This window comes from Macaca mulatta, chromosome X (assembly GCF_049350105.2).
Source record: "Macaca mulatta isolate MMU2019108-1 chromosome X, T2T-MMU8v2.0, whole genome shotgun sequence".
Classification (NCBI taxonomy): domain Eukaryota; kingdom Metazoa; phylum Chordata; class Mammalia; order Primates; family Cercopithecidae; genus Macaca; species Macaca mulatta.
This window is the reverse complement of record NC_133426.1, coordinates 19,362,779-19,376,195: the sequence shown is the minus strand read 5'-3', so window position 1 is coordinate 19,376,195 and position 13,417 is coordinate 19,362,779. Positions and strand designations below refer to the sequence as shown.

Here is a 13,417-nt window from a genome sequence, read left to right as displayed (position 1 = left end):
TAAGAAGCCCCCTAAAAAGCCTCTTTCATCTGGACCGTTTCCCTGCTTCAGGATTTTGATATGACACCTATGTTTAGGTAACAGGCCACAGAGTAACTGAGCAACTACATATTAGAAATGACCCTGAGCTTGGGATCTGAGCAACCTCCTTCCCTCTTCCTTCTGACCAGAAGACAAACTTATGACAAAAATTGCCCAGCAGTGCAGAAGAGGGCAGTTCCTTCCTACACAGACGTCTGTCTCCTTAGCATGCTAAAATACTAGCTCACATCAGGGTTAAGAGTTGGGATGATTTTAAAAATGTTCATATGAGTTGGTATTTTCTGAGTGAAAGTGAAACTCAGCTGATCAGGATTTATTTAAACAATTAACATTATCTTCCCCACCCTCTCAAAAAAAATAGCTTTTATGATATTGAAATTCATCAGAAACTCATGCTGGGGAACAGATTGGCATAATTTTCATAACAAGAGGAAAACTGTCTAAATATTCATAATGAAGTGCCCTGAGGTTCCTCCAGCTCACCACATCTGGAGTTTCCCTCTTTCTTATTATAATTGATGCAGATTTGTGGCCTCTGTGGGATAGAAAAATAGCCCAAAGAAAGGGCTATTGAATATTTTTCTGAACAAATAGTTTAGTCTTACAGATTCAGAAGACCAGTTGAACAGGTGGGTTGGGGGTAAAAATCCTTGACAGCATTTGTACCAGGGCAGATCAGGCTTCTGCACAAGTTATGACTGCAGGACAAAGGCTGTTTTCCCTGCTGAACCTCATCTCACTTCCTAACTGGACACTCATACCATACCACCTTTGCAATCCCTTTGTTCATTGACTTGCTTCTTAGAGCTGTCATCTGTGATGGCAACAAATGGAACCTTGTTGCTATCATTAGATCATTGGTCCCTCTAGGTTGAGGCTGTGTCTTCTACTTGATATCCCCACCATGCAGCCTAGAAAAGTGCCATGGATTCAGTGGGCACATAAAAAATGGTGGTTGAGCAAATGGAGAAGTATAAATGATTTATGATTTATCAGGCTCTAGATTGCACAGTCTTTTAAAAGCTATTAGCACCATTCATGGTGGCTCATGCCTGTAATCCTAGCACTTCGTGGGGGCCAAGGCAGGAGGATCTCTTGAGCCCAGCAGCTTGAGGCCAGCCTGGGCAACACAGTGAGACCCTGTCTCTACAAAAAATAGAAAAAATTAGTTGCGCATGGTGGCACATGCCTGTGGTCCCAGCTCCTTGGGAGGCTGAGGCAGGAGGATCACTTGAGCCCAGGAGGTCAAGGCTGTGGTGAGCCACGATCGTGCCACTGCACTCAGTCTGAGTGACAGAGTGAGACCTTATGTCAAAAATATATATAAAAATAAAAAAGCTATTAGCCACTGGTCCCCTTCGCCAAGTGTACATATACATGTATATGTAAGCCCCTCACAATGAGACCTTAAACACAATGATAAGAAACATCTTTTGAAAGTGTGTTCCAAACACCTGCTTTAAGAGCCCTCTGCATGGAAAACAGTTCCATTCACTGTAAGAAAACAGCACATAATGTATCTCTTAAAAAGTATGCTTAGATTTAGCTCTAAAACATCTATATGTAAACCTGTCACGCACGATGAGATGCAATGCTAGAAACATCTCTCAAAAATATGTTTGAAACACTTGCTTACGAAATTTTCTGCTTGGAAAACAGTCCCATTCGCTGTATGAAAACAGCACATAATGCATCTCTACAGAAGCAGGTAGATTTAGCTTTTAAAGGTATATATGGAAACCACATATAATGAAACTTGAAATACAATGGTAAGGAACATCTTTCAAAAGCACATTCAGAACATCAGCTTACAGAACTCTCTGCTAGGGGGAAAAAAAGAGACACATTTGTTCCTGTAAGACACTTGAGCATGTTCTGGGGTCTGAGTGGTTAGCAGTGGTTGCTGGTGTTCCTTGGCTTGCCAGTGTTCCTTGGGGTTTGCCAGACCCTCTCTTCTTACCAGCCATTGCTCTCCCAATCAGCCTAAGACTGTTACCAGTGGAGGGTGTCCAGGTTCTTGGCGTCTTGAACAAAGAATTGGACAAAACGCACAAACAAAGCAAGGAAAGAGTAAAGCAACAAAAGCAGAGATTATTGAAAATGAAAGTACACTCCACAGGGTCAGAGCAAGCACCAGCATAGGGGCTCAAGAGCCCCGTTACGGAATTTTCTGGGGTTTAAATACCCTCTAGAGGTTTCCCATTGGTTACGTGATACACACCCTATGTAAATGAAATGGTGGCCCACAGTCAGTCTGATTGGTTGTGGAAAGCAGCCAATCAGAGGCTGAAGAGAAGTTACAAAGTTACATTCCTATGCAAACATCTGATTGGTTGCACAAAGCAACTAATCAGAGATACTTTCAATTTTCCATCTGCCATGCAGAAAAAGAGGGGGATTTGCAAAGGGAGTAGCCCCTGGTCCTTTTGTTACTTAGGTGTGGAAAGTTTGGATTTTCCTTTTGATTTAGTTCTAGGAAGTCAGAGTGAATCGGCCTTAGGTTCCCTGCCTCTAGACCCTATTCTGCCTCAAGACCACCGGGTTTATTGGCTCATTTTGACCAGGGAGACTGCACACTAGGGGACCTGTGGATGTTACATCAAGCAAAAGCAAAATTAAAAAAAAAAAAAAGTTATTACAGATTTTGAGAAGGGGCGGAATTTAGTGAAATGTAAATGAAATGATGTTTTGATAGACTCAAGGCAGAGCAGGGCTGCATGGCAAGGGGTCAGCATCAGGTCGTGACTGTGAGGTGGACTCAGGTCCCGTTTCTTTGGCAGCTACCAAGTGAAGATAGATATGTAGTGGTGTAGTAGTGTGTCCAGAAACCCTTTACGTGAGGCGCTGCACTTGGGCTGGAAATGAAGACTGCTTCTCTGGGTCAAGTGTCTTAGTGCCTTCAGGCAAGAGTGGAATGTTTCATTCTTCCTGATATAATTTTTTTAAAAACCAAGTTTCTGGTAGTTTGTCTCTCCCTGATTATGTCAGGGAGTGAGAAAGTAGGAGCACTCCAAGAAGGGGGTTGTTAAGGACACTTTGCAACTACCGCATATGCTTGGGAGAAACACTGTTTCCTGATCACTTTGCAGGTGGCCTTATCTGTGTCTGTTGCCCCAGCCTCAAGAATGGCTGGGCAGATTGCTATTTACTCAGTGCAGCTCATTTTTGCTTTCTCACCACATGTTTAAATGGGGGGGGGGGGAAAAAAGAAGGGTCAACTTTCTTGTGTTGGGTTTTCCTCAGCTTCATAATATATACCCAGGAACTCTGATCCTATTTTTTCAGACTGAGTGTTTTTGCCCACATATCCTCCCCCAGACTCACTCATTCTTGGGCCTGGGTATTTGGGCACGTCCAATTTGCTGCAGCATGTTTCGTATTCACCCCTTTAGTGCCCCCGATGCCTGTCATGTACTGAAGCCCCTCATGCTTGATGTCCCAAGGGTACCCACCTCTTCCTAAGAAGCACCTTTCATCACTTGCTCCCCAGTACAGACATTGCTGTCTGGATTCAGAGTGGGAGCCTTCCCAGGAGGGTGCCCAGCCTACCTGTGTGGCTTAAGATCTGCATTTCAAATACAGTCCTCTTGAGAAAAAGGTTAACTCCCTGTGTGTTTTCCTGGTAGGTTTTCTTTCTCCCAAAGACTCTCCAAGGAGCTTCTCATCTGAGCAGAAGAAAGTACCATCGAGAGGAGCAGTGATCCAGCCTCTGCTCCATTGTAGAGTCAAGAAGGGCTTTGCTTGTCAGATTTTCATTTCTTCTTTTTAAAATATACTTCTCTTTTTAGAGGAGGTTAAATGGTGTCATAATTCATACTTGTGAAATAATTTGAAAGTCAAATTCCCAACAGCGTCCGAGACCGAAGGTGGTTGTTTAGAGTTATGGTCAGCTTCTCCATAAAGGAAGACACTGGGTTGGCGTTGACAGACATACTGACAGACACATCGTGTTTCATTTCCCATCTGAATTTAAATGTAGACCACAGCTTCTTCACCTCGGCAGTATTGACATTTGGGCTGGATCATTGTCTGTTGGTGGGCGTTGTCCTGTGTGCATTGTAGAGTATTTAGCAGCATCCCTGGCCTCTACCCACTAGATGCCAGTAGCAATCAACCCCCATTCCCTGCCAAGTTCTGATAAGTAAAATTGTCTCCAGATATTGTCAATATTTCCTGGGAAACCCTAGTTTCAAACTGCTGATATAGACTGTAGTAAGCCCCAAGAGGGCATTGTGGCATCCCTGCTGCCTGGCATGCAGTGGACACTCAGTTGTTATTTACTGAATAGATGACAAGCCTAGTATGTATTTCACTACTCCTCACTAGCCCCAGATCCTCAGAATCTGACCCAGAACTGGAGTTCCTGTCTAAATCTAGCATATGGCACACCCATCCCCAGTGCTACCACCATGCTGGTCTACCCTCCAGGTCCCCACAACTGTTTTGCACCTTCCTGGAATTAAACATTTGCTAATACCCATTACTGGACCAGTGGTTCTCACAGCGTGGTCCCAGAACTAGCAGCAGCAGGAGCATCACCTAGGAACTTGTTAGAAATGCAAATACCAGCCCTATAGAATCAGAACCCCTGGGGGTGGGGCTCTCCACCTGATGCCAATGCCCACTCAAGCCTAAGAACCACTGACCTAGACTAAGGCTTTTTTTTTTTTTTTTTTTTTTTGGAGACGGAGTCTCACTGTGTTGCCTAGGCTAGAGTGCAGTGGTGCAATCTCGGCTCATTGCAACCTCTGCCTCCCGGGTTTAAGCGATTGTCCTGCCTCAGCCTCCCGAGTAGCTGGGACTACAGGCACCCACCAACAAGCCCGACTAATTTTTGTATTTTTAGTAGAGACAGGGTTTCACAATGTTGGTCAGGCTAGTCTCGAGCTCCTGACCTCGTGATCCGCCCACCTCGGCCTCCCAAAGTGCTGGGATTACAGGCGTGAGCCACTGTGCCCGGCCAGACTAAGATTTTTAAAGCTTCCCTGATGATGAGAATCACCAGAGTGTGTGTTTAGTAAATGGATTCGTGGTCCCACCTCAGATCTGAAGATTCAGATCTGCAGGGAAGAGGTCTGGGAAGATAATAGAATGAACAGGTACCCCACAAAATTCTTATCAGGGATGACTGATTGGGAAACACGCCCCAATCCTACTCCTCTGGTCAGTGTCCTAGAACATTGTACAAAGCTCACTGTCATTTTCTTCCTCTCTGACAAGATCCTGAGTCTCTTGTTTGGGAAGTGATTGTCGCATTTCAGATACTCTGATACTTTAAGCCAAATGCATGACTCTCATCCTGTCTTCACTGTTGTCTGGTCAACATTGTATATATACATACCCTTTTCTGCTACTTGAGCTCCTCGAGCAGATAGTGTCTTATTTACCTTCATTTCTCTTTCCTAGAACATAATAGAAGTTCACACCCTTATGTGCAATTCCAAAATATAAAAAGCTCTGAAAACTAAAATGTTTTATTACTCATTGGGTGATAAAACTTGTTCTGGACTGACATATGTCTATTCATGGTCTTTATTTTTCCCACTTGGAGTGACCAGTCATCCATTTACTGCAGAATTTTAATGGTTGGGTGCAGCCCCAGCCCCCAGCTGAGGATGTTACATATTATATGGTATATGCAGTATATTTCCTTTCTAAAATCTGAATAATCCTGTCCGCAGGGGTTCTGAATGAGGGATTACCAACCAGTAGTGTCTGAGATAATATTTGTCAGTTGAACGAGAGAATTTCTGATTATGATGTTGGTGAAACTAGACTATCCCTGAGCTTGATACTTTTGTTGTACTGTCCCAAGGGAAAGGAAAACTCCAGTTCTAGATGTGACCTAGTACTTTCCAAACGCTGCTTAAAGCTCTGGAAGGCTTCCTACCAGAATCTGCCCATGACACATGGGGTTTTGATCTTTATACCCTAAAACTGAGCCCAAAGTTGTCCTGGATTTAATGTTATTTCCTTCCGTGTATATGTTCAGCTTGCTGATATATTTATTCTGTTGGTTCTGCTTTTATTTTTTTTTAAGCTGAGAGGGTTTTTGCTTGTTTGTTTGAAGTTGGTTTGTTTTTATTGAATAGATTATAAAACTAGCTGCAGGCAGTCATGTGATGTGGGCATGTGAGTTCAATTCCTTTAACAGCCTGTTTTTAATATTATGTAAATTTCTAAAAGTTTAGAGATTGAAATGATGTTTTTGGGGGAGTGTGTAAATCATGACTGGACTTTTTGGTGATTTTAGTAGAGCAAGCTTCTTAAAATTTGAAAGCCAATAATTAGTACAGTGGCTCTTGATGTGGGAACTAGGTAACTAACAGCTTTGGGGTCCTCAAATCTTCTGATATTATATACATTTTCTCTGCACATTTGAGTGTGTGTGTGTACGGTTTGTTGTGTTGTGGGGTTTTTTTTCTGGAAAGAGTCATTGCTTTTTATCAGACTCTTAAAGGACTCTAAGACCAAAAAAGGTTTAAGAACTGATTTAGGATTTCAGTCTTATGCTAATTCATTAGTCATTTTTAACCTTTCTAAAGAAAAAAGACAAAATCATCTCAAATTGCTGGATAAATTGTGCTTTATTTCTCTGTGTGTGTGTGTGTGTCTATTCATTCCTATTTGATCTCTAATTAAATCCATCCAATTGATGAATAGATGGAAAATGCCTGCCTTCCAAAATTAATTTCATTCCCTTCTTCTCCAACTCTGTCCAATACTCATTTAAAATGTATAATCTTCCCACGTCCAAAGGATCTGGAATTATACCCTTCTTAAGACATATCAAATGCCTCCTCTTTTGAGAACTTTCTCCTGAATGTAATCTTGCCTTTCTCTGAAACACAACAATATTCCATCATAGTGAGTTTATGTGTATGCATGGGTTTGTCTTTTCTTTCTGCCATTCTCCTCCCCTTGCTTTTCTCCAAGAATTAGACTGTCACTTCCATGCTGGGACAGGAGGGGGTGGTTGGGCTTACTTGTATATTACAGTCCCCCAAATTGACAATATCATTTTCATGGTGGTGGTTCAATAAATATTTAAGTGGAAGTCAGGAACATCTTTGTTCCATATACTTTAACATTAAAACCACAGACTCAGAGTTAATAATTTTTTTGCAGATAACAGTTTTGAGTGTCTTAAAGTCACTGATACATCCAATGCAACATAATATTTTTTTCTTTCTTCTAAAAAAAAAAAAAAACGGGATACATGTGCAGAACATGTAGGTTTGCTACACAGGTATATGTGTGCCATGGTGGTTTGCTGCACCTATTGACCCATCCTCTAAGTTTTCTCCCCTCATCCCCCACCCCCAACAGGCCCTGGCTTCTGTTGTTCCCCTCGCTGTGTCCATGTGTTCTCAATGTTCAACTCCCACTTACGAGTGAGAACATGTGGTGCTTGGTTTTCTGTCCCTGTGTCAGTCTGCTGAGGATGATGGCTTCCAGCTTCATCCATGTCCCTGCAAAGGGCACGATCTCATTCCTGTTTATGGCTACATAGTATTCCATGGTGTATATGTAACACATTTTCTTTATCCAGAAATATTTTTATTTTCTAATACTATTGAATTCAGGCTCAAATGCCTCATCAGTAAAAATAAATTCCTATTTTAAAATATATCTTAATAAATTAAAGCGTGTGAAGCTAATGGTTGCTGGGTTTGGTCAGGAGTTCTGGGTGATAGTGCCTGTGACTAGAGTCATGAAAAATCATAGCTCAAAGTCAGAGCTGCCAGGAACTCAGGTCTAGCCGAGTGTGCCCCTTGGAGCCCTCACAGCTTCACTGACATGTCTTTGGGGACCTGGGTGGGAGATGGGACAGCCCTACTCCCCCAACCAAAACAGCTCTGTTTTAGTTGCTTTGTATTTGAGCTCTGGAATACATTGAAATTTGCTAAGTGTCCTGCTGAAGTTAACCAGACTCTCCTCTCTCCCCTCCTTCGCTGGTCCCTGATTTTACACCTGAGGACACTGAAGTCATCCAGAGTTGTAGTGTGATTGTCTCAGGTCATGTGCTTGTGAAAGCCCAGCTGGGAACCCAACCTAGTCCCAAGTATCCTGCCTTCTGGCCCACAATTCTCTCCTCCTCCTCCTTGTGGCGCCTCCAAGTGTTCCTCCACTTTATAGGGGTCACTTGGAGATCATCAAGAAACATTGAGTGGGAGCTCTGTATCAGGTTCTGGGGATGCAAAGAGAGCTGAGACATGCTACAGCAACCCCTGGCACCAGTATCTCCTCTTTTTCTCTAACAGTGGTGCTTTCCAGATAATTCTGTGTCTAATGCCTTACACATAAAACAGCATAGCTGCACAGTCGAAGTGTTCTAAAGCTGGATTATGGTGATGGTTACACAACTGTATAAATTTATTAAAACTCATCAAATTACCACTGATTTTTCTTGGCATTCCTCTTGCAGTTGAAATATTATTTCAATAGCACCAAACACTGTACTGACGTCCAACAAAAATAAAATTGTTAAAAGGAGGATGGCAGGGGCAACTCTCTTCCTCAAGTCTGCCTGTCTGTCTCTCCGTGTCTCTCTCTCTCTCACACACACACACACACACCAGGAAAAAAAATCTAACAGCCTCTCCCACTCCCAACAGTTTTCCTCTCACATCTCATTGGCTGGAAATAGAGCACATGCCCATCCCTAAACCAATCACCCACAAAAGAGAGTGAGATTAACATTATTTGCCTGGACATATTTTGCTTTATCCCCAGGGCTGTGAGAGGGTTCCATGTTCCTGAATATAATGCTTGAACAAATTAGGATTCTGTGAACTAGGAAGAGGGTGGGGAATGTCTCCTGGGATGTTAACCAACAGTCTCTGTTACACTTCATTAACTTTTTTTTGACTGAAGGGAACAGAAACATGACCTGTTCCTTCTTTCTTTGTTGGCTGTGGGTTTCTGTATTCTTTGTAAAAATGGCTCCATGATTTCCATCCAAATAATTATTCTTAAAGCCAGGACTCTGTAATGCAGTTCTTCAGTAATACTGTGTTTGTGTTGTTGTAAGTTTGTGTTGTTCAAGCCATTGTACAGAATATGAAAACAACTGCACAAAAGCAAAGTGAATACTGCCTCTCCTCCCTTCGCTCTTTCCCCTTCCTCCCTCTGTTCTCTGTCCTATCCCAACCCTAGACCACAGTGTATCTGTATTATGAATTTCTTAATTGCTTTTATTTTACATGTCACAATCTCTGGTTGTTGGGATGTTAACCAAAATAAAGAAACACATTTCAGTAATATAAATTACACTAGGGACAATATAATTGTCATCAAGAGGTTACCTCTAAGACATAGCTCTAGGTTGTGATCTGTCTGCAGAAATGGGCCTGATGCTTGGGAAATATCTAAGGCCATTCAAAGCCATTAGGTTTGTTGACTTTGATGCAGAATAATCGATGCCTCTCCCAGTAGATACTAATTCTCATGAATTTTTCTTTCCACCTTCTGTCCTGAATCATCAAAGCCTAGTTTTCCAAGTCTCCATTTCTGAAATACTTTACAAATGTTTTCACTATCTTCATAATTTGTGCTTTCAGATAAATAGAGATGATTTAACGGCACATAGACTTTCAAAGGCATGTAATTCAGAACATACTTAAATTGATTTTTAGTGGCCTTAGTAGTTTTCCCTCTTTGGTGAGGGCTATTGTATCTCTTTGCTGAGGAACAGCCATCTATGCATAGGGAGGTTCCCACAGAAAGGCCATGGGACATATTTGAACAAGCTCACCCCCACACATATGTGTGTAAAGAATGTTCAGTCAATACTTGTTGGCTGTTTATGGTTGGCATGTGCTTACACAGAAATACATTGACGTTTGTCTCTTAAGACATACCATAATGGGGTAATTTTTTATTGTTTTATGTACCCTGGTAGCTTTGTAACATATATAAATACCTTGTTTCTAATTGAGTAATGTGTGGAAAAAGGCAGTGAGGCAAAACTTAAGGTTTTTTCTGCCCTCTGTAGACTATATATGTTTATGCTTGCACTTGAAGAGTATATAAAATGGTATATGTCTGTTTTCCTGAGTAAGGAAACCTTTTTACTTTTCTGCCAGAGAAAAGTAAAGCAGTCAGTGGCATCTCATGATGTCACATGATTTGTAAGGGGAAAAAATGGAAGCCAATAAATATACATGAGCCAAAAATGAGCACTCTCGGGTCATTTCCTGAGGGTCACCCTTTCTTCATGCAGCAGTAATATGCTACCTGTTTTTTTTTTTTTTTTTTTTTTTTTTTTTGAGACGGAGTCTCACGCTGTTGCCCAGGCTGGAGTGCAGTGGCGCGATCTCGGCTCACTGCAAGCTCCGCCTCCCGGGTTCCCGCCATTCTCCTGCCTCAGCCTCCTGAGTAGCTGGGACTACAGGCGCCCGCCACCGCGCCCGGCTAATTTTTTGTATTTTTAGTAGAGACGGGGTTTCACTGTGGTCTCGATCTCCTGACCTTGTGATCCGCCCGCCTCGGCCTCCCAAAGTGCTGGGATTACAGGCTTGAGCCACCGCGCCCGGCCTATGCTACCTGTTAAGTGTGCCTTTCTCTGAACTTAATGTGATAGAGAACATTTTCTCCTGGGCCAGCTCATTAGATAAAGCATTTTAAAGGTGATGTTTTCTGTTTTTCTTATAGGCAAGGATTACTGCAAAGTAATATTTCCATATGAGGCACAGAATGATGATGAATTGACAATCAAAGAAGGAGATATAGTCACTCTCATCAATAAGGTAAACAAAGGTTGTCTCCTACCTTCTAAACCGCAAACTGCTTTGGGGTGTTGACTGGACAGTACAAGCTTTTGCTTCAGCGCTTGAAAGCTTGGTTTTCTCGGTCCTGAACTTGTGAGGAAGAATCTTGCATCTTTCCTTTTGATCAAGCTAAGCCCAGCATCCAGGTGAATGCATTCCTTGAGACGAGAATAGATTTGTTTGCCTTAGGGCCAGCTGCAGATTTGCATGGTCCTTCAGAAAAGTCTGTTCCAGAAGGAATAACCCAAAAGGCAGCCTGCTTGGCTGGAGATCCTGCCCTCCACAGCAGCCAGGTTGCAGAGCTCTGTGTCCTGAGGTATTGGAGGAGGAGTTTTTAAAAAAGGCTGGTCATGCCTCACAGGCAGAAAACGCTTAAAGAATGTTTGCTGTTCAGATCAAAGACAGGTAGAGTGCCTGAGAGAATTTTTCCTGTCTCCTTTGGGCTAAGAAGGTTGAATGATTTTATTATTATTAGAGCCAGAGCCCTGTAAATAAACAGAGAGCTATAAGATCTGTGTGAAGTGATGCAGTTGAACAAGGGCCTTGGCTGTGTACTGTGTGTGCTTTCATTCTATGGTACTCACCAAGTAGGTGGTTGAAAGATACATTATTTAAGCAATACCTAGAATATATGACTTTTTCTCTGAAGAACAGCATTTTTGTGATGGTCAAATATGGTGAGAAGCTGAATGGTCTTGAAGATGTGTATGGTGGTTTTATTTATTCAGGGGAGTGACAGGGAACTTAGCACAGTTACCTTAGCACAAGTGTGACTTGGGAGACCATTGTGGCTGCCTGCGCTCTCCCAGGGCTGGGAAGCCTTGGCAGGGTGGAGGATGCAGGGAAGGGGAAGAGATTGTAGGTACGCAGAGTTGGGGTAGGCCCAGGGTCCTGCCAACTCTGACCATTACTGAGAGGGTGGGGACTGTGGTGTCGCCTGGCCCTACCCCTCCCTCAAGGCTTGTCCATAAGGTGATCAGTAAGATTTACCTTTGTTATCAAGAGGTTACCTCTAAGACATGGCTTTAGAGATTGTGTGTTTTAAGAGCCTAATCCAAAGATACCAGGGAACTAATGACCCCAGAAGTTAAGTAGCTTGCCAAAGGTCAGGAGTTTTAGGGAGAAAGCTGGTCCTCTCATGGACTCCATATGTCAGTGGTATGGAGTATATAATGCTTTCCGGAATAGCAAATCATTCCCTGTTTTGCAGATCATCCAAGAACTCGTCCATCTTTTTACCTGTATTCTCCCCTGAAGTTATTTCGGTATGTCTCTGTTGAACATGGCAGGAGGAAATGAGGGGAAGAATGCTTCCCTTGTTGTTTTCTGCAAATGAGGCAGAAGTGGTTCTTTTCTGTGTCTTTCAGATTGCTTTCTGATACACAGTGCATTTCCTATTTTTAATCAGACCTGTAACCAAACAAGCGGAATAAGGAAGTTGTTAAATGGGTGTGAAGCACAATACGAATGCTATAATAATTAGCACAGATAATTTGGTTTTAGAAATGCTGGGAAAGGACTAGAGCAATTTTTTCCCCCGTGATGATAAAGTGACCAGAGAATTAAATAACTGCTATTCTTTGCAGTTGGTTGGCGGGGGACTCACTAGCCTGTTTTTGTTTTGTCTTTGGAAGAGAGGAAGCCTCTTTTTAGTTGAAAACCTGGTATGTCAGTAATATTTAATGAGGTTTGAGAAAAGAAACACATCTATTTCTGTTTTAACATATTATACTCCAGTCCTTCCAATTGAATACATATCATAATTAGCACACATTCATCTTGATGATTTTGCTCCTAACCTCCCAGCCTGAGATCCAGTCTGATAAAAATTAATGTGATTTTTCTAACGACCTTAGTCAGAAAGGGAGTATCTATCAGTCCCATCCACATGGTACAGATAAATGAACAAGTAGATGTGGCAGGCTGCTTTCAAGAGTGTCCTGAAGGTTATGTCCCATTTCTCTAGTTTCATAGATTAATGTATCTGGAAGCAGTTTAGAAACTGAAGCAGTACACTGCTATTAATATTATATTTACAAAACGTGACATTGTCATCTCCGCTGTACACTTGGTCTCTTGACCTGACTTTCACAGTGATCCGACTCCTCAGGCCTACAGTTCTCATATCACCATTTTGACACGTGGTCCTCCTAGTCCCACCCTGCTCCCACCCCCAAGCCTTTCTCCATCCCTGCCACTTCCTGCCCTGCAGAGCTGAGCACAGGCTTGAGTCGTTCTGCATCTGTCCAGGCCAGGTGAGCAAGGACCAGGCTTCCTCCATCTTCCTTTCTCTAGCACCAACCATAGCACCTGGTCAGGAGGAGAGCCCTGGGGTGGTGAAGGATGGAGGGATGTTTCCCCCTGCTCCAGTGTCCCCTACCCACTTCATCCCTAGCACCTCAGCCCCTTCTTTTTGTCATTCTCTAACAATGCTGTGCTCACTTACCCTTCTGCACCAATCAAAATCTTTAGTAACTTTCTTTTTCTTTGTTGTAAAATCCAGATAGATGATCCTAGCACTCCTTCACCTGGCCTGGCCTCAGTCTGTCTTGGTGGCCTTGGTCCATGTGACTGTTCTGCAGGTACCCCCCGTATATGCCCCT

The 13,417-nt window shown here is 42.7% G+C and overlaps 1 protein-coding gene across 17 annotated transcripts in view; it reads left to right on the top strand.

Moving 5' to 3' along the window:
* SH3KBP1 (SH3 domain containing kinase binding protein 1) overlaps nt 1-13,417 on the top strand; it is a 361,405-nt gene that overhangs the window by 247,078 nt on the left and 100,910 nt on the right. For all 17 annotated transcript variants that reach the window (XM_077989618.1, XM_015127045.3, XM_015127044.3 and 14 more), the window contains one exon: nt 10,699-10,793. In XM_077989618.1, the coding sequence (XP_077845744.1) occupies nt 10,699-10,793 (95 nt within the window). The remainder of the gene's footprint in view (nt 1-10,698; nt 10,794-13,417) is intronic.